Source organism: Lampetra fluviatilis, chromosome 14, assembly GCF_964198595.1.
Source record: "Lampetra fluviatilis chromosome 14, kcLamFluv1.1, whole genome shotgun sequence".
In the NCBI taxonomy this organism is placed as follows: domain Eukaryota; kingdom Metazoa; phylum Chordata; class Hyperoartia; order Petromyzontiformes; family Petromyzontidae; genus Lampetra; species Lampetra fluviatilis.
In genome coordinates this window covers 14,625,961-14,651,201 of record NC_136288.1, presented here as the reverse complement: position 1 = coordinate 14,651,201, position 25,241 = coordinate 14,625,961, and the positions used below count along the sequence as shown (strand labels likewise).

At 52.4% G+C, this 25,241-nt stretch overlaps 1 protein-coding gene across 9 annotated transcripts in view; it reads right to left on the bottom strand.

Annotated features, from left to right (window-relative positions):
- LOC144935909 (receptor-type tyrosine-protein phosphatase kappa-like) overlaps positions 1–25,241 on the bottom strand; it is a 151,094-nt gene that overhangs the window by 105,208 nt on the left and 20,645 nt on the right. For all 9 annotated transcript variants that reach the window (XM_078862774.1, XM_078862776.1, XM_078862780.1 and 6 more), the window contains exons 2-3: positions 16,147–16,266; positions 148–446 (exon numbers count right to left, since the gene is read on the bottom strand). In XM_078862774.1, coding sequence (XP_078718900.1) covers positions 148–446; positions 16,147–16,266 — 419 coding nt within the window. The remainder of the gene's footprint in view (positions 1–147; positions 447–16,146; positions 16,267–25,241) is intronic.

The following is a 25,241-nucleotide window of genomic DNA, read 5'->3' as shown; positions in this document are numbered from 1 at the left end:
TAGTGCCATTGTGCGTCGGAAAAGATACACAGAGGTCCAGAATGCTGGATCTGCGTCTCCAGTCAATCAATAAAGTTATTTTTTGATCTCTAGGTGGGGAGCAGCATACCAATGTGATGCTTCCATCCCTCTCTGCGCGCCGCTCACCTGGTAGCTGTTGGGCCAGAAGGTGCTGACGGCGATCTCGGCACGCACCCAGCCGCGGCCCGTCGCCTGGCTCGAGTTCCACACGGGGCCCGCCAGCGCGCGCCCGTTTACGCGGGCATACACGTTCAGCGCCGGCGCGAGCGCCGCGGGCGAGGAGGACGAGGAGGAGGAGGCGCCGCCCGCCGACAGGTGGAAGCTGAAGTCGACGCAGTGCGTGTCGTTCTCGCGCAGCGGCGGCACGGCGAGGCGCCCTCGCGAGCCCTCGGGCTTCCCGGCCAGCGGGACGAACGCGAAGCGGCCTGCGCCCGCGGGAGGAGGCGCGAGCGTTAGGATTTCGTCGGCGGGCGCGACCCGCGACCCGCGACCCGCAACCCGCGAGCCGCGCCCGACTCACCGCCGTGGCCCACGTGACCCAGAGACGTCATCAACCCGCCTGGCGCATGCTCAAAGGCCGAAGCTGTCAAGCGGCCAGCAACAGATGGCACCCTCCACCAGGGTGTCACGTGAGCGAAGGCCGAAGGACAACCGCTACGCGTGTTCAATACCATCCCCACGTGTTTTGACGTGACGGTAACACTCTAGAAGGGGGAGCTGAGCTTTCAGCAGCTGGGTTCAGCCAACCCCCCCCACCCCCCCAGCCATCCACGGTTGAGGGAAGGTCGGCGTGAGCTGCCCCAGATTAAGACCGCCGGGATTCCAAGCAGCAGCAGCAAGCAGTGCACAACCACGCCTTGCCCATGCTGCAGTGTTTGCCTGCATAACCGCACCGACACCGCTCCCGGCTCCACGCTCCCCACTCTCCGCTCCGCGTTAGTGCTCCCCGCTCTGCATCACTTTCCCGAGCTCAGCACAAAAGTTTTGTAGCAGTGGGCAGCTGGGACTTGGGGAGGTGGAAGGGGGGGAGAAGAGGGGGTGGGTGGGTGGGGGGTGGGGGTGGGGGGTGGGGGGTGGTCAGGGGGGAGGGCACAGACCAGGACATTAGCCGTGGCTCTTGGGCTGCCGTTACCCCACACACCCCCACCCACTCAGCCCCTCCACACACCCCCACTCACCCAGCCCCCCCACACACCCCCACCCACCCACCCAGCCCCACCCAGCCCCCCCACACACCCCCACCCACCCACCCAGCCCCACCCAGCCCCCCACACACCCCCACCCACTCACCCCCCACACACCCCCACCCACCCAGCCCCCCCACACACCCCCACCCACCCAGCCCCTCCACACACCCCCACCCACCCACCCAGCCCCACACACACCCCCACCCACCCAGCCCCCCACACATCCCCACCCACCCAGCCCCTCCACACACCCCCACCCACCTAGCCCCTCCACACACCCCCACCCACCCACCCAGCCCCACCCAGCCCCACCCAGCCCCCCACCCACCCAGCCCCCCACACATCCCCACCCACCCAGCCCCACCCACCCAGCCCCCCCCCACCCCAACGTGGTGCCACCCGCGCCAAGATTCCATCGGACCAGTAGAAAAATGCAACGTGATGACAGCGTGGGGGCACAGTTGGTGCGGCTGTGCGAGTGTGCAGGTGTGTGGCTGTGTGGCTGTGTGGCTGTGCAGGTGTGTGGCTGTGCAGGTGTGTGGCTGTGTGGCTGTGCAGGTGTGTGGCTGTGCAGGTGTGTGGCTGTGTGGCTGTGCAGGTGTGTGGCTGTGCGAGTGTGCAGGTGTGTGGCTGTGTGGCTGTGCAAGTGTGTGGCTGTGCGAGTGTGCAGGTGTGTGGCTGTGTGGCTGTGCAAGTATGTGATGACGGGATGTGGTGAAGGGAGAGGGTGAGGGGGGCACGTGTTGTACATTCTAAACTCACGATAATAACGACAATGACGAGTGGATATCAACGATGGTGCTGTTGATCACAGCGATGACAAGAATGATGACTATGACAATAATGACACGTCAAGGATGTCGATGGTGATGATGATGACAATATAGTTGTGATGTCAATGATGATGATGATGGCAACCCCGAGTTGCTCAGCCACATTCTATGAAATCTTCAGTCTCCCACCGCAGACCCAAAGTGAAGCAGGCAAACAAACTAACCGGGGAGTCTCACCGTGACCATACGCTCGCGCATGTAACGTGTGACGGTGAGCACACACCACAGAGGGTCGGCCATTAAGAACCTGCCTGGGTTGGGTCATGCCCCAAAAGTGTTAGCGACTCTCCCGATGTGTTTGCGGGTCGTGCCGTGCGTCGTTTGGAACGATGTCCGACGTTCCGTTCCACGTGCCCAATTCAGTTCCTGATGACGCTGCAAGCAGGACGACGGCGGGAGACTCCGCAACGGTGGAGAGCGGCAACGGCGGAGAGCGGCGATCTCTGGGTTCACGAGATCGTGGCCGGCCATTATGAACGCGGCAAGGCGCGTCGCGCGCACAGAGACGGAGCTGGCCATTGTCGCGCGTCGGACTTCCGTCGCGCCGTACGTGGCCAACCGCGCCAAACGAGGGGCGCGCGTCGCTCCGAGGCCGCTCCGCGTCCACGTCGATAACGGCGACAAAACGGCACCAGAGGCACGCGTCGCCGGGGCAACAAATGGCCGTTCGCTAAAAAATCAAAATAACGACTGGCCCTGCGCTCCGCGGCTAATGAGGACGCGGGCCCCGTCCGCCGTGGGGCCGCCGCCGCCGCGCGGCTGCCAGCAGCCGTCCTCATGCAAGTCGCCCCCCTCCCTCCTGCTGCACGATTCAGATTGCAGAGGCGAGCAGCAACGATCCCCGAACGGGAAGCTGCCGTAGCTGCGGAGCGTCCGGAGGTTACACGAGGAAATAAACAAATAATGAATTAATTAAACTGCGCGCCAACTTCGCTCCTCCGCCTCCGAGACGGAGAGAGGGGCGACGAGACGCGGTTAAACAACTGGCAGAGTGGAGAGACAGAGGAAGACACGAGGAGAAAGATGAGAGGGATGAGTGAGGAGGTGGAGGGCAGGGTTAGTGATCGCTCAACCTCACGCTCGTGAACAGCAGCAGCAGCAGCAGCAGCAGGAGGACATCGCTCCAGCGTGACCACGGCCGCTTGATGAACGCCCTCTCGCTCGCTCGCTCATGACGGCCGTTCATCAATCCTCTAGCCAAGGGCTGCGGGAATCGCCGGTCGGTGAGAGATGGCGGCGACGGCTCAAGGGCGCGGTCATCAAGCAGCGGATTGATCATGCCCGACGATGAAGACGATGATGATGATGACGACGGCGACAAGAGCCAGCCTATCCAAACGAGAACCTCTGACGAAATACACCGCTCGTTTGCAAATTCACCGTCAAGGCTTTGATCAAAAGGAGGCCCTGCGGAAACGTCCGAGTTAGGCGTCACTCAGCTCGCCACCGGCGTAGACGTGAAATCGTGAAGACCCCCCCCCCACCCGCGTGCTCAACTATTTGGCTCAGTCCGACCACGCTCGGCCGAGCCACGAGCGTCAGGCTGCGGAGGGGGGGGGGGCTCCGCCACCGCCGCTTGGTTTGTCATCGCCATCCACGCTCCGAACGGCGCCACAAAGCCTGCCCGTGGCAACTTCCTCCCCCCCTCTGCGGGCATGGGGAGGCGTGGGGGCCATGGCGCAGCCCTCATTCCACCTTCGCGTCGCTGCTTTCCCTCCGGAGCAAATCGTCACGCAGGAGAGAGGAGTCCGGAATGGAGTGGACTGAACACGCCGGCCAGCTTTTGTTATTTGTGCTCGTTTAACAATGACAACCGAGTTTGTCGTTAAACCCAGCTCTCCTCCTCCTGCCCCCCGGCCCCCTCCTCCTCCTCCTCCTCCAGGGCTGCCAGCTCGCTCACGTCGGTATCTGGTTTTTGGTCAATAAAGCCGGAGATCTACCGCATCTCGGCTCCAGCGCGGTGACCACGCGGACGTCGGCGTGGCAGCTCCGTGCTCGGGAGAGCGAGCGGCTCCCAGAGAGTTCAACGCTTGGTTGGGGGTTGGCTCAGCACATCGTCCCTCCAGGCTCAAAAACAAAAGTACCACGTTGTGGGGAAGTGAAGAGTGCATGTTGAACTTATTTTGCACAGTACGTAGCCAACCGTGCTAATCGGAGGTGCGGGGAAGGACAACAAGAGCGCTTTTCCTGTGGGCAGCTGAGAGGGAATGTGCGTCTAGCGACCCTGTGAAGGACCACTGCGAGGGATGGGTGAGCGAGGGATGGGTGAGCGAGGGGGCGAGCGAGGGGGTGAGCGAGGGATGGGTGAGCGAGGGATGGGTGAGCGAGGGATGGGTGAGCGAGGGGTGGGTGAGCGAGGGATGGGTGAGCGGGGGATGGGTGAGCGAGGGATGGGTGAGCGAGGGGGCGAGCGAGGGATGGGTGAGCGAGGGATGGGTGAACGAGGGGGTGAGCGGGGGGGGGGTGAGCGAGGGATGGGTGAGTGGGGGGGTGAGCGAGGGATGGGTGAGCGAGGGATGGATAAATGAGGGTGCGAGCGAGCGAGCGCACACCATGACCGCATCGATCATTCAAAGCCAAAAGTGAGAATCCGAGCGGTCTCCCGAGTGAGTGCAACATTTAATCTGCGAGCCGGCGGTGGGAATACCGCACTCCTGTGGTGGTGGTGGCGGTGTGTCTCCTCGCGACAACAGGGTTCGTAAAATTGTACTCATTTATTACCCCCCCCCCCGTCACCTCGAGCGGGGATTGAACGGAGCCGCCGTTCTTGATTGGCAGTGGCACTCGGCCATAAGCGCTGACGGAACAGAAAATCAATCAGTGCTGAATAAGTAAACAAGTCGCCGGGAATGAGATGAGACGTAATTAGATTTTAATTTGAGAGGGGAGGGCAGTGGCCCAGCTGCAGGAGACTGGGGGAGGTGGCACGTGACGAGCGGTCGCTGCCATCGGGAGAGGAGGTCTTCTGGATGTGGTGTGCTGGGAATGGAAACATTTTCCTGTGTTTGTGTTTCTGCTTGGACTAGCCAATGACCCGATACCAGCAGTGTCAACAGCGACCTATGTGGAGAGAGGCTCGTGACAGAAGCTAGCTACTGGGCAGTGCCAGGCTAGGTGCACTTTTGCGGCTCCTGGGCAGTTGGAGGCAGCCACCCACCAACAACAGCGGTAGGCGGAGGAGCGATGCTCACAAGAACCTGCAGGTAAAACGCAGTGAGCAGGCACAGTGGGCAGCGCAGATGGTGCATCTGCCAGACATCACAGTCAGTTAACCCATGGTACCTGGGTCTGTCCCATGAGCTCCTGTCAGCAGTAAGCCTTCCACACTTCTTGCAGCCTCAAAGTGAAGAACACAGACCATGTAACTCGCATTGGCTAAACATCCCAAAGCTGAAAATTTCTCAAATGAGATCACACGTAGCAGCTGAAAACACATCGTCCCCTTTTTGCAAACAATGTTAACATAATGAAGTGTACCTATCCTAGAAAAAGCGATTTGGTGACGTCATCACTATTTGTGGTGAAAAGCAGTTGTTGTGTATATCTGTGTGTGAGTCTGTGTACCCGTGTGTGCAGCTGTGTGTGTTTAGCTACAGTCTGTTAAGGCTAAATGGGGGATCTTTATCTTTGTGTAGCTGTGTGTGTGTGTGTACCTATGTGTGTATGTGTGTAACTATGTGTGCCTGTGTGTACATGTGTGTGTCTGTGTGTAACTTTGTGTATGTGTGTACCTATGTGTATCTGTGTGTACATATGTGTGTTTACCTATGTGTGTGTACCTATGTGTGTGTACCTATGTGTGTGTACCTATGTGTGTGTACCTATGTGTGTTTACCTATGTGTGTTTACCTATGTGTGTTTACCTATGTGTGTTTACCTATGTGTGTGTACCTATGTGTGTGTACCTATGTGTGTGTACCTATGTGTGTGTACCTATGTGTGTGTACCTATGTGTGTTTACCTATGTGTGTTTACCTATGTGTGTGTACCTATGTGTGTTTACCTATGTGTGTGTACCTATGTGTGTGTACCTATGTGTGTGTACCTATGTGTGTTTACCTATGTGTGTGTACCTATGTGTGTGTACCTATGTGTGTGTACCTATGTGTGTTTACCTATGTGTGTGTACCTATGTGTGTGTACCTATGTGTGTGTACCTATGTGTGTGTACCTATGTGTGTGTACCTATGTGTGTGTACCTATGTGTGTTTACCTATGTGTGTGTACCTATGTGTGTGTACCTATGTGTGTGTACCTATGTGTGTTTACCTATGTGTGTGTACCTATGTGTGTGTACCTATGTGTGTGTACCTATGTGTGTTTACCTATGTGTGTGTACCTATGTGTGTGTACCTATGTGTGTGTACCTATGTGTGTGTACCTATGTGTGTTTACCTATGTGTGTTTACCTATGTGTGTGTACATATGTGTGTGTACCTATGTGTGTGTACCTATGTGTGTGTACCTATGTGTGTGTACCTATGTGTGTGTACCTATGTGTGTTTACCTATGTGTGTGTACCTATGTGTGTGTACCTATGTGTGTGTACCTATGTGTGTTTACCTATGTGTGTTTACCTATGTGTGTGTACCTATGTGTGTGTACCTATGTGTGTGTACCTATGTGTGTGTACCTATGTGTGTGTACCTATGTGTGTTTACCTATGTGTGTTTACCTATGTGTGTTTACCTATGTGTGTGTACCTATGTGTGTGTACCTATGTGTGTTTACCTATGTGTGTGTACCTATGTGTGTGTACCTATGTGTGTGTACCTATGTGTGTTTACCTATGTGTGTGTACCTATGTGTGTTTACCTATGTGTGTTTACCTATGTGTGTGTACATATGTGTGTGTACCTATGTGTGTGTACCTATGTGTGTGTACCTATGTGTGTGTACCTATGTGTGTGTACCTATGTGTGTTTACCTATGTGTGTGTACCTATGTGTGTGTACCTATGTGTGTGTACCTATGTGTGTTTACCTATGTGTGTTTACCTATGTGTGTGTACCTATGTGTGTTTACCTATGTGTGTTTACCTATGTGTGTGTACCTATGTGTGTTTACCTATGTGTGTTTACCTATGTGTGTTTACCTATGTGTGTGTACCTATGTGTGTGTACCTATGTGTGTGTACCTATGTGTGTGTACCTATGTGTGTGTACCTATGTGTGTGTACCTATGTGTGTTTACCTATGTGTGTTTACCTATGTGTGTTTACCTATGTGTGTGTACCTATGTGTGTGTACCTATGTGTGTTTACCTATGTGTGTTTACCTATGTGTGTTTACCTATGTGTGTGTACCTATGTGTGTGTACCTATGTGTGTGTACCTATGTGTGTTTACCTATGTGTGTGTACCTATGTGTGTTTACCTATGTGTGTTTACCTATGTGTGTGTACCTATGTGTGTGTACCTATGTGTGTGTACCTATGTGTGTGTACCTATGTGTGTGTACCTATGTGTGTGTACATATGTGTGTTTACCTATGTGTGTGTACCTATGTGTGTGTACATATGTGTGTTTACCTATGTGTGTGTACCTATGTGTGTGTACCTATGTGTGTGTACCTATGTGTGTGTACCTATGTGTGTTTACCTATGTGTGTGTACATATGTGTGTTTACCTATGTGTGTGTACCTATGTGTGTGTACCTATGTGTGTTTACCTATGTGTGTTTACCTATGTGTGTTTACCTATGTGTGTGTACCTATGTGTGTGTACCTATGTGTGTGTACCTATGTGTGTTTACCTATGTGTGTTTACCTATGTGTGTGTACCTATGTGTGTTTACCTATGTGTGTTTACCTATGTGTGTTTACCTATGTGTGTGTACATATGTGTGTTTACCTATGTGTGTGTACCTATGTGTGTTTACCTATGTGTGTGTACCTATGTGTGTGTACCTATGTGTGTTTACCTATGTGTGTGTACATATGTGTGTTTACCTATGTGTGTGTACATATGTGTGTTTACCTATGTGTGTGTACCTATGTGTGTGTACCTATGTGTGTTTACCTATGTGTGTTTACCTATGTGTGTGTACATATGTGTGTTTACCTATGTGTGTGTACATATGTGTGTTTACCTATGTGTGTTTACCTATGTGTGTGTACATATGTGTGTGTACCTATGTGTGTGTACCTATGTGTGTGTACCTATGTGTGTTTACCTATGTGTGTTTACCTATGTGTGTGTACCTATGTGTGTGTACCTATGTGTGTGTACATATGTGTGTTTACCTATGTGTGTGTACATATGTGTGTGTACCTATGTGTGTTTACCTATGTGTGTTTACCTATGTGTGTGTACATATGTGTGTTTACCTATGTGTGTGTACCTATGTGTGTTTACCTATGTGTGTTTACCTATGTGTGTGTACCTATGTGTGTTTACCTATGTGTGTGTACCTATGTGTGTGTACCTATGTGTGTTTACCTATGTGTGTTTACCTATGTGTGTGTACCTATGTGTGTTTACCTATGTGTGTTTACCTATGTGTGTTTACCTATGTGTGTTTACCTATGTGTGTTTACCTATGTGTGTTTACCTATGTGTGTGTACCTATGTGTGTGTACCTATGTGTGTGTACCTATGTGTGTGTACCTATGTGTGTTTACCTATGTGTGTTTACCTATGTGTGTGTACCTATGTGTGTTTACCTATGTGTGTGTACCTATGTGTGTTTACCTATGTGTGTGTACCTATGTGTGTTTACCTATGTGTGTTTACCTATGTGTGTGTACCTATGTGTGTTTACCTATGTGTGTTTACCTATGTGTGTTTACCTATGTGTGTGTACCTATGTGTGTTTACCTATGTGTGTGTACATATGTGTGTTTACCTATGTGTGTGTACCTATGTGTGTTTACCTATGTGTGTTTACCTATGTGTGTGTACCTATGTGTGTGTACCTATGTGTGTTTACCTATGTGTGTGTACCTATGTGTGTGTACCTATGTGTGTTTACCTATGTGTGTTTACCTATGTGTGTGTACATATGTGTGTTTACCTATGTGTGTGTACATATGTGTGTTTACCTATGTGTGTGTACCTATGTGTGTTTACCTATGTGTGTGTACATATGTGTGTTTACCTATGTGTGTGTACCTATGTGTGTGTACATATGTGTGTTTACCTATGTGTGTGTACCTATGTGTGTGTACATATGTGTTTTTACCTATGTGTGTTTACCTATGTGTGTGTACCTATGTGTGTGTACATATGTGTGTTTACCTATGTGTGTTTACCTATGTGTGTGTACCTATGTGTGTGTACCTATGTGTGTGTACCTATGTGTGTGTACCTATGTGTGTTTACCTATGTGTGTGTACCTATGTGTGTGTACCTATGTGTGTTTACCTATGTGTGTTTACCTATGTGTGTGTACCTATGTGTGTTTACCTATGTGTGTGTACCTATGTGTGTTTACCTATGTGTGTGTACCTATGTGTGTGTACCTATGTGTGTTTACCTATGTGTGTGTACCTATGTGTGTTTACCTATGTGTGTTTACCTATGTGTGTGTACCTATGTGTGTTTACCTATGTGTGTGTACCTATGTGTGTTTACCTATGTGTGTTTACCTATGTGTGTTTACCTATGTGTGTGTACCTATGTGTGTGTACCTATGTGTGTTTACCTATGTGTGTTTACCTATGTGTGTTTACCTATGTGTGTTTACCTATGTGTGTTTACCTATGTGTGTGTACCTATGTGTGTGTACCTATGTGTGTTTACCTATGTGTGTTTACCTATGTGTGTGTACCTATGTGTGTTTACCTATGTGTGTGTACCTATGTGTGTGTACCTATGTGTGTTTACCTATGTGTGTTTACCTATGTGTGTTTACCTATGTGTGTTTACCTATGTGTGTTTACCTATGTGTGTTTACCTATGTGTGTGTACCTATGTGTGTTTACCTATGTGTGTTTACCTATGTGTGTGTACCTATGTGTGTTTACCTATGTGTGTTTACCTATGTGTGTGTACCTATGTGTGTGTACCTATGTGTGTTTACCTATGTGTGTTTACCTATGTGTGTGTACCTATGTGTGTGTACCTATGTGTGTGTACCTATGTGTGTTTACCTATGTGTGTGTACCTATGTGTGTGTACATATGTGTGTGTACCTATGTGTGTGTACCTATGTGTGTTTACCTATGTGTGTTTACCTATGTGTGTGTACCTATGTGTGTGTACCTATGTGTGTGTACCTATGTGTGTTTACCTATGTGTGTTTACCTATGTGTGTTTACCTATGTGTGTGTACCTATGTGTGTTTACCTATGTGTGTGTACCTATGTGTGTGTACCTATGTGTGTGTACCTATGTGTGTGTACCTATGTGTGTTTACCTATGTGTGTTTACCTATGTGTGTTTACCTATGTGTGTTTACCTATGTGTGTTTACCTATGTGTGTTTACCTATGTGTGTTTACCTATGTGTGTGTACCTATGTGTGTTTACCTATGTGTGTTTACCTATATGTGTTTACCTATGTGTGTTTACCTATATGTGTTTACCTATGTGTGTTTACCTATGTGTGTTTACCTATGTGTGTTTACCTATGTGTGTTTACCTATGTGTGTTTACCTATGTGTGTTTACCTATGTGTGTGTACCTATGTGTGTTTACCTATGTGTGTTTACCTATGTGTGTGTACCTATGTGTGTTTACCTATGTGTGTTTACCTATGTGTGTGTACCTATGTGTGTTTACCTATGTGTGTTTACCTATGTGTGTGTACCTATGTGTGTGTACCTATGTGTGTTTACCTATGTGTGTGTACCTATGTGTGTGTACATATGTGTGTTTACCTATGTGTGTGTACCTATGTGTGTGTACCTATGTGTGTGTACCTATGTGTGTGTACATATGTGTGTTTACCTATGTGTGTGTACCTATGTGTGTTTACCTATGTGTGTTTACCTATGTGTGTTTACCTATGTGTGTTTACCTATGTGTGTTTACCTATGTGTGTGTACCTATGTGTGTGTACCTATGTGTGTGTACCTATGTGTGTGTACCTATGTGTGTTTACCTATGTGTGTGTACATATGTGTGTGTACCTATGTGTGTGTACCTATGTGTGTGTACCTATGTGTGTGTACATATGTGTGTGTACCTATGTGTGTGTACCTATGTGTGTGTACCTATGTGTGTTTACCTATGTGTGTTTACCTATGTGTGTGTACCTATGTGTGTGTACCTATGTGTGTGTACCTATGTGTGTGTACCTATGTGTGTGTACCTATGTGTGTGTACCTATGTGTGTGTACCTATGTGTGTTTACCTATGTGTGTTTACCTATGTGTGTGTACCTATGTGTGTGTACCTATGTGTGTTTACCTATGTGTGTGTACCTATGTGTGTGTACCTATGTGTGTTTACCTATGTGTGTGTACCTATGTGTGTGTACCTATGTGTGTGTACCTATGTGTGTTTACCTATGTGTGTGTACCTATGTGTGTGTACCTATGTGTGTTTACCTATGTGTGTTTACCTATGTGTGTGTACCTATGTGTGTGTACCTATGTGTGTTTACCTATGTGTGTGTACCTATGTGTGTGTACCTATGTGTGTTTACCTATGTGTGTGTACCTATGTGTGTGTACCTATGTGTGTGTACCTATGTGTGTGTACCTATGTGTGTGTACCTATGTGTGTTTACCTATGTGTGTTTACCTATGTGTGTTTACCTATGTGTGTGTACCTATGTGTGTGTACCTATGTGTGTGTACCTATGTGTGTGTACCTATGTGTGTGTACATATGTGTGTTTACCTATGTGTGTTTACCTATGTGTGTGTACCTATGTGTGTGTACCTATGTGTGTTTACCTATGTGTGTTTACCTATGTGTGTGTACCTATGTGTGTTTACCTATGTGTGTGTACATATGTGTGTTTACCTATGTGTGTGTACATATGTGTGTTTACCTATGTGTGTTTACCTATGTGTGTTTACCTATGTGTGTGTACCTATGTGTGTTTACCTATGTGTGTGTACATATGTGTGTTTACCTATGTGTGTGTACCTATGTGTGTTTACCTATGTGTGTGTACATATGTGTGTTTACCTATGTGTGTGTACCTATGTGTGTTTACCTATGTGTGTGTACCTATGTGTGTGTACCTATGTGTGTTTACCTATGTGTGTGTACCTATGTGTGTGTACCTATGTGTGTTTACCTATGTGTGTTTACCTATGTGTGTGTACCTATGTGTGTGTACCTATGTGTGTGTACCTATGTGTGTGTACCTATGTGTGTTTACCTATGTGTGTTTACCTATGTGTGTGTACCTATGTGTGTGTACCTATGTGTGTGTACCTATGTGTGTTTACCTATGTGTGTTTACCTATGTGTGTGTACCTATGTGTGTTTACCTATGTGTGTGTACCTATGTGTGTGTACCTATGTGTGTGTACCTATGTGTGTGTACCTATGTGTGTGTACCTATGTGTGTTTACCTATGTGTGTTTACCTATGTGTGTGTACCTATGTGTGTTTACCTATGTGTGTTTACCTATGTGTGTTTACCTATGTGTGTGTACCTATGTGTGTGTACCTATGTGTGTGTACATATGTGTGTGTACCTATGTGTGTGTACCTATGTGTGTTTACCTATGTGTGTGTACCTATGTGTGTGTACCTATGTGTGTGTACCTATGTGTGTGTACCTATGTGTGTGTACCTATGTGTGTTTACCTATGTGTGTTTACCTATGTGTGTTTACCTATGTGTGTGTACCTATGTGTGTTTACCTATGTGTGTGTACCTATGTGTGTTTACCTATGTGTGTTTACCTATGTGTGTGTACATATGTGTGTTTACCTATGTGTGTGTACCTATGTGTGTTTACCTATGTGTGTTTACCTATGTGTGTTTACCTATGTGTGTGTACATATGTGTGTTTACCTATGTGTGTTTACCTATGTGTGTTTACCTATGTGTGTTTACCTATGTGTGTGTACCTATGTGTGTGTACCTATGTGTGTGTACCTATGTGTGTTTACCTATGTGTGTTTACCTATGTGTGTTTACCTATGTGTGTGTACCTATGTGTGTTTACCTATGTGTGTGTACCTATGTGTGTTTACCTATGTGTGTTTACCTATGTGTGTGTACATATGTGTGTTTACCTATGTGTGTGTACCTATGTGTGTTTACCTATGTGTGTTTACCTATGTGTGTTTACCTATGTGTGTGTACATATGTGTGTTTACCTATGTGTGTTTACCTATGTGTGTTTACCTATGTGTGTTTACCTATGTGTGTGTACCTATGTGTGTGTACCTATGTGTGTTTACCTATGTGTGTGTACATATGTGTGTTTACCTATGTGTGTTTACCTATGTGTGTTTACCTATGTGTGTTTACCTATGTGTGTGTACATATGTGTGTTTACCTATGTGTGTTTACCTATGTGTGTTTACCTATGTGTGTTTACCTATGTGTGTTTACCTATGTGTGTTTACCTATGTGTGTTTACCTATGTGTGTTTACCTATGTGTGTTTACCTATGTGTGTTTACCTATGTGTGTTTACCTATGTGTGTTTACCTATGTGTGTGTACCTATGTGTGTGTACCTATGTGTGTTTACCTATGTGTGTGTACCTATGTGTGTTTACCTATGTGTGTTTACCTATGTGTGTTTACCTATGTGTGTGTACCTATGTGTGTGTACCTATGTGTGTTTACCTATGTGTGTGTACCTATGTGTGTTTACCTATGTGTGTTTACCTATGTGTGTTTACCTATGTGTGTGTACATATGTGTGTGTGTCTGTAGGGGAGTGGTAGTGTAGCGGTTAGCACGCTAGACTACGAACCCGGCGACGCGAGTTCGATTCCCGCTCATGGCCAACACCAGTGACGATTATCTGAACCGGTCCTGTGCCTCCCCTAGGTCGACTCGGCCTCAAATAAGTACCTGGTGAGGTGTGTAAACATCGCCACTAGCGAGACAAAGCCGACCGGGCGTGGTGCTGGCCAACCACCTCCTCATGTACAATGCTGGCCTTCATAGGTTCTCGCTATCAGCACTTGCCCCAACAGTCTGTTCAGGCTATACAGGGGATCTTTGTCTTTGTTTTTTGTGTCTGTGTGTAGCTATGCATGTCTGTGTGTGTACCTATCTGTATGTGTACTGCCTGGGTGTATACCTGTGTGTGTGTGTGGGTGCTTTGTGTGCAGTAGCCACAGCAAACATGGGCACAGTGCTGGGCGCGGTGCAAGCGAACTCGTAAATAATTCAGGTGGAACCCGAGTGGGTGGCAGGTGGGTGGGTGGTGAGTGGAGAGGGTGGGTGGGTGGTGAGCAGGTGGGCAGTGGGTGGCGACTGGGTGGCAGGTGAGTGGTGGACGGGTGGATGGTGGATGGTGAGTGGATTGATGGTAGGCGTTGAGAGGGTGGGTGGGTGGTGAGCAGGTGGTGAGCAGGTGGGTGGCAAATAGCAGGTGGCAAGTGGCTCCGTGGTGAGTAGGTGGTGAGCAGTTGGGTGGCGAGCAGTTGGTGGTGAGGGGTGAGCGGGTTGCTGGTGAGTGGGTTGGTGGTGAGTGCGTGGCATGGTCCTGTTTTCATGTTGTCACTCGCTCAAACACACAGGCGCACATACACACAGCGACCAGAACAACAACGGCGACATCAGGACGGCGCTTGTGCCAGGCTCGGTGCACGTCGAGGCCACAACATCACAAGACGTTGGCATGGCACATCCCGCCTGGTCAAACGGGCGCGGCTATTAGTGCCATCTCCTCCCCAAGGGAGACCCGGGGGGGGGGGGTCTCACAGCGCAAACTCGGGCCGCTGTGGGCGTGCGCTGTGTTCACACGCTCGCACGGCCTAACATTTGCTCCGAAATAGAAGGGGAATATTTGGAAACCTCAAATTCATTTGCGGATTTCAAGTTGAGCGAGCTGAGCAAACAAACAGGGCGGTGAATCGCTCCGCACGCACGCACGCGCGCGACTCTGTGTGTGTGTGAACGAGCGAGCAAGCGAGCATGCACGCGCCAGAGTGTGCCGAGCAAGAGGGCAGAGCGATAACAATCGTCAGATTTATTGTAGCACATCTATAGGGAGGGTGGGGGGAGGGGTGGTCTGGGGGACCCTTGTCCCCCTTGATAAGCAGCACTTTCCCCCTAAATTCAGAATCAGATTCTGTATTTCTACTGGAGAAATCCGATGAGCTGTAAAGCTCATTTTTGACAGATGTCTAGTAGGGGCGGGTCAGAACGTGACAACGACATAACAGCTCTGATAATTACAATGTCGGCTTGACTGTCACGTGACAGACCTTACACTCACATGGCAGCACGGGTGGTTCCTGCAAGTGCTGCGCTCTACAGTGTGTGGGTCGGAGGTCACTTGAAGAAGGGGTCTCAGAGGAAGCTCTGTGATATCCGCTTGCACGGGCGGTTCCCTTTGGCGAAGGGGTCATGGAGGAGAAATCCGTCTCCTGTTGTGACAAATTAAGACTCTCCAAGCCCCACCACCGCTAGTGGTGGTGGGGCTGGGAGCGTAACGAACGGTGATGACGCGGAGAGACGGGGAGGAGGGCCCGGCTGTGCGCGGTCAACTCTGCCAGCCGCACGCTGGCAGCGAACACCACCACCCGCCAGCTCGCCAACCAGCCATGGGCAGCAGCCATGCCCATTTCACTGTCAGCCATGATCAATCCACTGCTGGATGTAGGACGCTCCCAGGCCGTTGCCATCGAGCGCGATGCAACAATACGACTGGACTCCGCTTTGCCACATCCTCTCGGCGCGTTGCCTCCTCCGGCTGTCTCGGCCATCATCCCCCCTTTCCATTGATCAGCGAACGCTCGCTCCTGCGCACCCGACGGGCGGTCGAGCGTCTCTTGCGCCGGCGCTCCTTGCGTACGAAGCGCAAGCGCGTGCCGCAACGGCGTGGGGAAGTAAACAGCAACACAGCGGGTGGCCGGCGTTTTCAAAGGCGTGCAGCCTACGCAACGCGCCTGTCGCGCTCCCGCCGTGCGACGGGACAGCGCTTCCCTAACCGTGCCCAACGTCGCGTTCGCGTCCTCCCAGCCACCCACGCTGCCGACGCGGCTGCGCGCAATCCCGCGCCCGTAGCTCACCTGAGGGCAGCCCCGCCTCCACGGTGAGGTCGTGACCCCCGGTCTGCAGCCAATCAAAGTCGTCATCTTGGTCCTGGGAGTAGCCGCAGGTGGCGAGGTCATTCTCAAACGAGCAGCTTCCTGGAGGTGGGGGGGGGGTGTGGGAAGGGAGAGAATGGAGCGCATGGTCACACGTGGCAATATCATCATACATGTGCTCTGGTCGGTGTGGGCTGGTGAAGGAAGGTGGGGAGCATAGACGCAGCGACACAGAGCTGCGGGAGAACATTCGATTCTACTGCGCACCACGCAGCCACCTCTGACACCCGGGCGTGCATGGTGGTCGACCTACACATGGGCCCAACCTCACAGCCACCATCTCACGGCCGCACTCGCAGTGGCCCGCGGGGTGTCAGGGTGAGTGTATGAAGCAAGAACGGCTGATGACCAGAATGAGCCAGTTGCCTACAACACCAACAAACAAAGATCCCCCGTATAGCCTTCACAGACTGTTGGGGCAAGCACTGTTAGCGAGCACCTATTAAGGCCAGCACTGCACACGAGTGGCTGGGAGGGCAGCACCACGCCCGGCAGCCTTTGTCTCCCCAGTGGCGATGTTTACACACCGCACCAAGTTACTCATTTGAGGCTGAGTCGACCAAGGTGAGGGCCAGGACCGGATCAGAAACTTGTCACCGATGTTGGCCGTGAACGGGAATCAAACTCGGGTTGCCGGGTTTGTACCGCAGTGCGTGTTAACCAACTGGCACTGCCGCCAGTTGGTTAACACACACGCACAGAACTGAACGCATCACCACCGAGATGAGAAACTCCACCGTGGTGCCGTGCGAGCGCGTGGGCCAAGGGGGGTGGGGCCTCGCGGTGTCTACACATCTCCCCATCGCTTGGCTCACGCTGAGCCACGCGGAAACGCTTCTCTCATAACGGCGGCCTGGCCCACGTGGAAAACGCAAGCGCGTCGGATTGATTTCGTTTGAAACTCAAAGCATGTGTGAGGGCGGGGGTAGAGGAGTCTCATCAACACGACGATCGCAAAACGGAAATAACAAAGCGCTGCACAGCGGCGGAGCGAATGGAAACCAGCGCAAAAACAACCACGTCACACGGCGGGGCAGCAATCGGGTTCCATCATTCTCACTGCGATGAAACGTAAACACGACAGCCTCTGCTGCTGCTGCTGCTGCTGCGGCGGCGTTCACGACGACCCAAGGAGCGGAGTGCGGCGAGAGCGGAGCCCAAATTACTCCGCCCGCGCATCGCCGCAGAAATCACCGCAATTACTCGACATGGAAAAAAGCGTCATGAATCAAAATAAACACGACGTCTCCGCCCGACGGGAACATTGCAATGAAGAATCGTGCATGCAGAGTCCAAGTCAGAGGTGATCCCATATCAATCATCATCGGCAGCAAGTGCCACGGTCAATCCACTGCTGGATGAAGGCCTCCCCAAGCCGCCGCTGCCGTCTCACACGGCGCCTGGCTGCCACGTGGAGATTTCACCATCGCCCCACCTCGCCCAGGTGGACAGACACCCACTCGGACGCGTCGCTCCACCGCTTGGCGGCCAATCCACTATTATTGTTATTGTTGTTTTTGGACCGTCGGCCAACGTCCCGTCTGGCCGTGACGCGCCCTGCCCGGGCCCCGCTTACTTTCCACACACACGCGAGCCTCAAGATCCCCCCCCCGCCTCCCTGTAGAGCATCAACACTGACAGAGCTAGAGAACCCGTTCAGACTCGAACAAAGCGCGAGGGGGTGGTGTGGTCAACACCATGCCTGGCTGCCTTTGTCTCCCCAATGCTGATGCTTTACTCACCACACCAAGGCAGGCTCGGCCGAGTAAAGGCCCAGGACTGGTTCAGATATCACTCCCCACAGATGTTAGCCACGGCTGGGAATCTAACTCATTGCAATAGGGTCCACATCACCAACCACGAGATATTCACGCACACACACACACACTCGTGCTGGAAGACACTGCTTCATTTCCACTGTTGTGATGCCCGACGTTTCACTACATTTCTTGTCCCTGAAAAATCTCCCAGCACGTGAAGCCCCGGGTACCGGTTCTTCATTTCCATCTCCAGTCATTAATCCAACGATTAATTCTCACGTTCCTTCAGCGGCTCGCTCGCTTGCCACAGTCTCGGCTCGACAATTAAATGAGCCCTCCGCTGGGAAAACAGCACATGACTTGCAGCAGCAAGCTCGTGTAATGAGAGCACCGAGTAAACAAGTGCGAGAGCTGCGAGCGCCGGGAATACTCCCCGCCGAGTCCCAGCGGGGCCTCGAGTGGTCACGAGGCCCTCACGGCCAGGCCGACGGTGCGGCCTGGCGGCCTCACCCTCGCAACCGCACCAGCGACCTCCCTCCTGGCTTCACCCTCAACCTCGCCAACGTGGACGGCGACTGCGAGCAACCGCATTGCGACGTCACCCACACGCCGTGGAGGGTCGACAGATGCGCACCCAACAGCAAAGATCCCCCCCCCCCATGCGTAGCCATAACAGACTGTTGGGGCCAGTGCTGCAGTTAGCGAGTGGAACCTACGAAGGCCGGCACGGCATACGAGGGGGTGAGTGGTCAGCACTACGCCCAGACAGATTTGTCTCCGTAGTGCTCATGTTCTATACACACCGCACCAAGCGCTCAATTGAGGCTGAGTCAATCTAGTGGAGTCACAGGATTGGTGCAGACAATCGTTACCGGTGTTGTCCGTGAACGAGAATCGAGTGCGCGTCGCCGGATTGGTAGCGCAGCGCGCCAACTGCCGCACCAGCACTCCCCCGAGATACTCGCTCACCCACTCGCTCGCTCACCCACTCGCTCGCTCACCCACTCACACGGACACGCCACGGTGCGCACGTGGTGAACAACATCGGGCGAAGGAACGTGGAGCGAACGACTCTTCATTGCAGGGCCCCTCCGTCGTGTCCTCTCGTGCCACTGCTGCTCTTGTAGCTGCATCTCCCCGGAGGCGCTCTTGACAGGCTACCAGAGCACGGCACCACCACCACCACGCTCGCACCTGCTTATATGCCACGTTATATTATGCACTTTTTGTGTTTAGTTTGTTGGCCTTCCCCCGCACTTCCGATTTGCACGGTTGGCTACACACGGTGCGAAAGCAGTTCAACATACGTACATACACGATGACCACATCACCACCGACTGAGATTGGCAAAGGATTGAACTGCAATCACCATGCCTTCCCCCAGTCCTCCCTCCCCCTCCCCTCTTCCCTTGGGCATCTCACTCCGCTCCACGCAACCACACACGCACTGCCACTCCCGCGGAGCTCCTCCTAATTGCAATTAACCACCACCACCGGGCACATCGCTCTGCAGGCCGACAATGCCTACAAATTAGCAGGCGGCGCTAAATAGAATTAACGGGCGATGCCAATTATCCCAGGACGGGGGGGGGGGGTCGATGAATGGGGTGGGGGGGGGTAGCTGGAGGTGGGAGGGTGGGCACCAGCCTATGTTCGTGTTGTCGCGTAAAGCCAAGCGGGCACCGCGGTGGCTAGGAGATGTTAACTACCTCGCCTGCTATGCAGGAGGTCGTGGGTTCGATCCCGACCCTGATGCCTGCTGTATATTTAGAGTTTACGTGTCTCTCTCTCTCATCATCACCACGGTGGCTAGGAGATGTTAACTACCTCGCCTGCTATGCAGGATGTCGTGGGTTCGATCCCAACCCTGATGCCTGCTGTATTTTTTGAGTTGCGTGTCTCTCTCTCTCATCATCACCGCGGTGGCTAGGAGATGTTAACTACCTCGCCTGCTATGCATGAGGTCGTGGAATCCATCCCGACCCTGACGCCTGTTTATTTTGAGTTCCTCCAGTTTTTCCCCTCCACATTTAAAAACATTCTTTTAGAATATTTGGCTGCTATACATTTCCACATGATAAGCAACTTTGTTGAGCTATCATTTGTGGGCAGGTCACTTCTGAAAGAGAGCTATATAGCTCCGTAGTGGGCCTTACCTGGCAAACTAATAAAATGTTTTAGTTTAAACGACGTAAGGAATAAGATAGAAGCTGGCAGGGTGCTGGGGGTGAGCGTAGGGTTCGGGTCAGTGGCACGGCTGGGGCTGAGGCTTGGTGGCTGCGGCAACCCCTGGGTCGGCGTTAGGCGAGAGGAGTGGGACGACGAGACCCGCTCTCACCGAGGTTGTTCTCGGCGGGGGCAGAAGGCAACTTCCGTCAATTAGATCGCAGGAATCGAGGCTTAAACACACATGGGGAGCATTTTGTCCGGCACAGAATGACTTTAACGAGCGTTGGACATCAAGGACCAGCATGCACGACCCGGGTTATAAGACGTCCCGAAAAGTAAGACGCGTTCCGGACGTGTGTGCCCGTTGTCAATGAAGTTACACGATTCCGCAACAAAGATAAAGATCACCCGTCAAGCATTAACGGATTGTTTGGGGTAAGTACAGTTTGCGAGCAGGGCACCAATAAAAGTAAATTCTGCTCGCACACAGACAGACACAAACAAAGACAAAGATCCCCCGTAAAGCCTTAACAGACTGTTGGGGCAAGTGCTTTTAGTGAGCACCTGTGAAGGCCGGAACGGCACACGAGGGCGTGGGTAGCCAGCACCACGCCCGGCCGCCTTTGTCTCCCGAGTCACAATGTTTACACGCCACACTAGTTACTAATTTTAGGCTGAGTCGACCTAGGGAAGGTCCAGAACCGGTCCAGATAATGGTCACTGGTGTTGGTCGTGAGCAGGAATCGAACTCGGGTCGCCGGGTTCGCAGCGCAGTGCGCTAACCGCTACATCTACCGCAGACACACCCACAGTTACACACAGACACAGACAAGTACACACAGACACACATACAAGTACACACAGACAGGTACATACACAGATACGCACACACACAGGTACACACACACACACACAGGTACACACAGGTACACACACACACACATACAGGTACACACACACAGGTACACACACACATACACACACACAGGTACACACACACACAGGTACACACACGCCTACCAGAATATAAGACGCAACCTCTACATTTGCTTTCAAAATATGGCGAGATTTGGTGGCAGGTGGTGGCCCGGGACAGGCGTGCAAACGAGACGTCCTTTTGTCTCAAGGGATTATCCAGGCGAAATACTGCAATAAATCAATGAATTAACCGAGTAAGGTGCTTGGGTAGGACCCCCCTCCCCCCCGTATAAGATGAAAGGCACCGCGAGGCCGCTTCATCTCCGATGTATCTCGGTTGGCTGCGTACGGTGCGAGAGAAGTCCAACAAACACACCTCGGTCGCTTGTAGTCAGGTGCAAAATACACAAAGGCGGAGGTGCAACGGTCAAGTTGGGTGGTCAATGTGGGTGCGGTGGGGGGGGAGGGGTAGAGTGCAGGTGGGGGGGATGGTGCAGGTGGGGGGGGTGCAGGTGGGGGGGGTGCGGCACGCGCAGTGAGTGCCGGGGCCTTGGTCCAAAGGTCCAACTTCACGTGCGCACAGCAACCCGCCAATAACGAATATCAGCAGGGCGACCCTGCACGCCTCCCCACCACGTCCCCCCCCCCCTTCCACCGCCGCCCCTCCCGTGTCCACGACCCTGAGACCCCCAAGTGGCGACCACGTGGGGGGTGGCGGCACGCGGGAGCGCCCGAATGGGGCTCGAGCGAGAACACGGTCATTGCAGTTCAATCCTTTGCCAATCTCAGTCGGTGGTGATGTGGTCATCGTGTATGTACGTATGTTGAACTTCTTTCGCACCGTACGTAGCCGACCGTGCCCAACCCGGACGTGCGGGGCAGGACAACAAACTAAACACAAAAAGCCGTTCTGTCGTTCTAAAGAGTGTGGGACCTTGGGGCGATGAGAGCTGAGTGGAGGTGCTTCTGGGAAATTAACTTTGATCATCGATAGCGGCACATGAGAAGAATAATAAGAAGAAGAACCTGTTCAATAAGTGCATAGCAGAGCACTTACTGGCAGCTAAGGCAGAACCATCAAGGCAAGCGGAACGCGAGCGCTGCAAGAGGAGAGGACGCACACGGGCGAGAGGAGCGCGTTGATGAGAAAACGCACAACGATTGACTCAAGACGCGAGTTGATGAAGCGATGTCGACACGACCCCCCCCCCCCGTGTTAGTGGAGGGAGCGCTGGGACGAGGCACTGGGGGCGCCGCCGGTCTGGGGGCCCCGGGGCCGGGGGAACGGTGATGGGGGAACGGTGATGGGGGAGGTTGATGGGGGAGGGTCATGGGGGCTGATGGGGGAGAGTGAAGGGGGGTGATGGGGGGGGGGGTGAAGGGGGTGATTGGGGGGAGGGTGAAGGGGGTGATGGGGGAGGGTGAAGGGGGTTATGGGGGGGAGGGTGCACCTTGAGAGGATGGGGGGCGGGGGCAGTGCGCTCCCCCAGCTATGCACAACGTGGGTCGCATTGGTTCCTGCAGCCGTTTGGTCGCCGCCTTCCGCCGTGACGGGCCGTGTTTATATCGCTCGCCCTCGTTGTTCGTGACGGGCCGTGTTTAGATCGCTCGCCCTCGTTGTTCGTGACGGGCCGTGTTTAGATCGCTCGCCCTCGTTGTTCGGGGCGGTCTGTGGCTCCAAGGGCTGCCGCTGCTGCTGCCCGACTCCCTGCAGCCCTCACGCCAGGTTCACGGCCGCCAGTGGCCGCTAGCGCGAGAAGAACGGAATGGTCGCTGGGAAGCTCCAGATCGATAAGGTTGGCGGTCAGCACCGCGCCCGTCCGTCTTTGTCTACCTTGTGGCGATGGTTACACATCGCACCAGGTACTCATTTAAGGCCGAGTCGACCTAGGGGAGGTTCAGGACCGGTACAAATATTCGTTATTGGTCGTGAGTGGGAATCGAACTCGTACCGCTAACCTACCGCTCCACACAAAGTCAAATATCCCCACTAAGACTGCTGGGGCAAGTGCAATTCGCGAGCATCCATCGAAAGCCGGCACACACACAGAGACACAGACGCACTCGCACGCACAGAATGAAACGGGCACATGTGACAGAAACACTGGGATGGAAACGGGAAGACAAACAGACAGGCTGTGGGGACAAAGATACTGAAGACGCAGAGAGACAAAGATCCGTCGGGAGATTGGTAGCAGAGAGACAACGGCAGTGTTCGGAGTCAGACGCAGGCGCATCATCATGGAAGTGGCGAGGATGTCCCGGCGGCCGAGATGTCGTCTATTGGTGCCGCTGGCTCCACGCGGCTCTGACTCTGCGGGGCTTCGGGCGAGGCCCGGGCGAAATATTTCGGTGCGAGGGAGGAGCGGAGCCCCCACGAGGAACGCGTGCGGGTGGTGGACCAGCGAAACCAGCGCGCACAGGGCTGGGGGGGAGAGACACTCGACTCGTGTAAACATTGGCAAGGAAGGCGCCCTGCATTGTTTCGAGTTGGCACGGGAGTGAGTGTGTGTGTGTGCAAGTGGGGGGGGTAGCGGTTAGCGCGCTGCGAACCCGCCAGACCCCATTTCGATTCCCGCTCACGGCCGACACCAGTGACCCAGCTTCCGATGAGTAGCTCGTGTGATGTGTAAACATCGCTACGAGGGATACAAAGGCGGCCAGGAGTGGTATTGGCCACCCATCTTCGTCTGTGTGTGTCCACAGTGGGGCTGGCAGTGCAGTGGTTCGGGCACAGCGCAAACAGCTCAACCGGCCATGGACCTCCCCTACGTCAACCCAGCCTTAAACAAGGACATGGTGCTGTCTGTAATCAGCAGCAGTTAGAAGACAACGGTGGAAATAAAAGCGGAGCTCAGATTTCTCTCGCAGCGGGAGGCGTTACTTATTTATTTTGACATAAACTGTGAGGCTGAATAATGGGAAAGGAAAACAACTGGGAGTGAGAGAGAGAGAGAAAGTTAACTTTCTCTCTCTCTCTCACTCAGCCGTGAATCATCCGTGAACATTCCTGCCAGTGTGGAGTCTGGCTCCGAGGGATGGTGAGAGGTTGGGGGGAGCTGGGGTGGGAGGGATGGTGGAGGGAGGGGGGGGGAATAGGAAAGAGGTGATAGGAAACATGAGAATGATGGGGGAAGATGGGAGGGGGGTGAGAGGGAGAGATGCCGAGATGGATTTAGGGAGGGGTGGTGAGTGGGGTGGTGAGTGGAGTGGTGAGTGGGATGGTGAGTGGGATGGTGAGTGGGATGGTGAGTGGGATGGTGAGAGGGATGGTGAGTGGGATGGTGAGTGGGATGGTGAGTGGGATGGTGAGGGGGACGGTGAGTGGGATTGTGAGCGGGATGGCGAGCGGCATGGCGGCACGATGGGGGAGGATCGTGGTGGTGGGGGTTGAGGCGGTCTGCACTCTCCGCGCCTGGCACTGACAACTTGACCCCGGTGGGTGGGGAGGGGGTGGGGGGTTATTTGACCTCAGTGTTGTGTGTGGGGTGAAGCCCCCTGTCTGCTACCCCAGCCCTCCACCGTCTCCTTTATTTGGGCTTTGTTTCCATGAAAACTTTTGGGCTCTCCAGATTTTATTTTAATGGCTCGTCCACGCGTGGCACCGCGAGCAGACAGACGCCCCGTGCCGAGGAGAGGCCACGGGGTCTCGCCGCAGAGGCGGCACCAAGATTTAGGGGCTGGCGTCTCCCCGCCTACCAGAATCTCTTCATCTCTCCTCTCTCTCTCTCTGTCCGTCTGTGCCATGGCTTCAACCTGGTCTCGTGTAACAACTGCCGCACACACGACCTTACATTATAATAATAATCTTCATGAGTGTGTTGTGTGACTGCGCTGGCAGTGATGCATAAGCATAATTAACAACGAGAATACAAACCGAACACTCCTCTCCCGTTTTCTGCCAGCGTTATTAGTCGATTGATTTCTCACGGATTAAAATATTGTATTTCACCTGTTTACTCTCTCGAGATGGGAGCATCTCGTTTAGTTGGGTGAAAAACAATGCACACGCGGTGAGGACTTCGTGCGGTGACACGTGTACACACACGCAGGACACACGCGGTGTGACACGTGTACACACACGCAGGCTACACGCGGTGAGACACGTGAACACACACGCAGGCCACACGCGGTGTGACACGTGTACACACACACAGGCCATACGCGGTG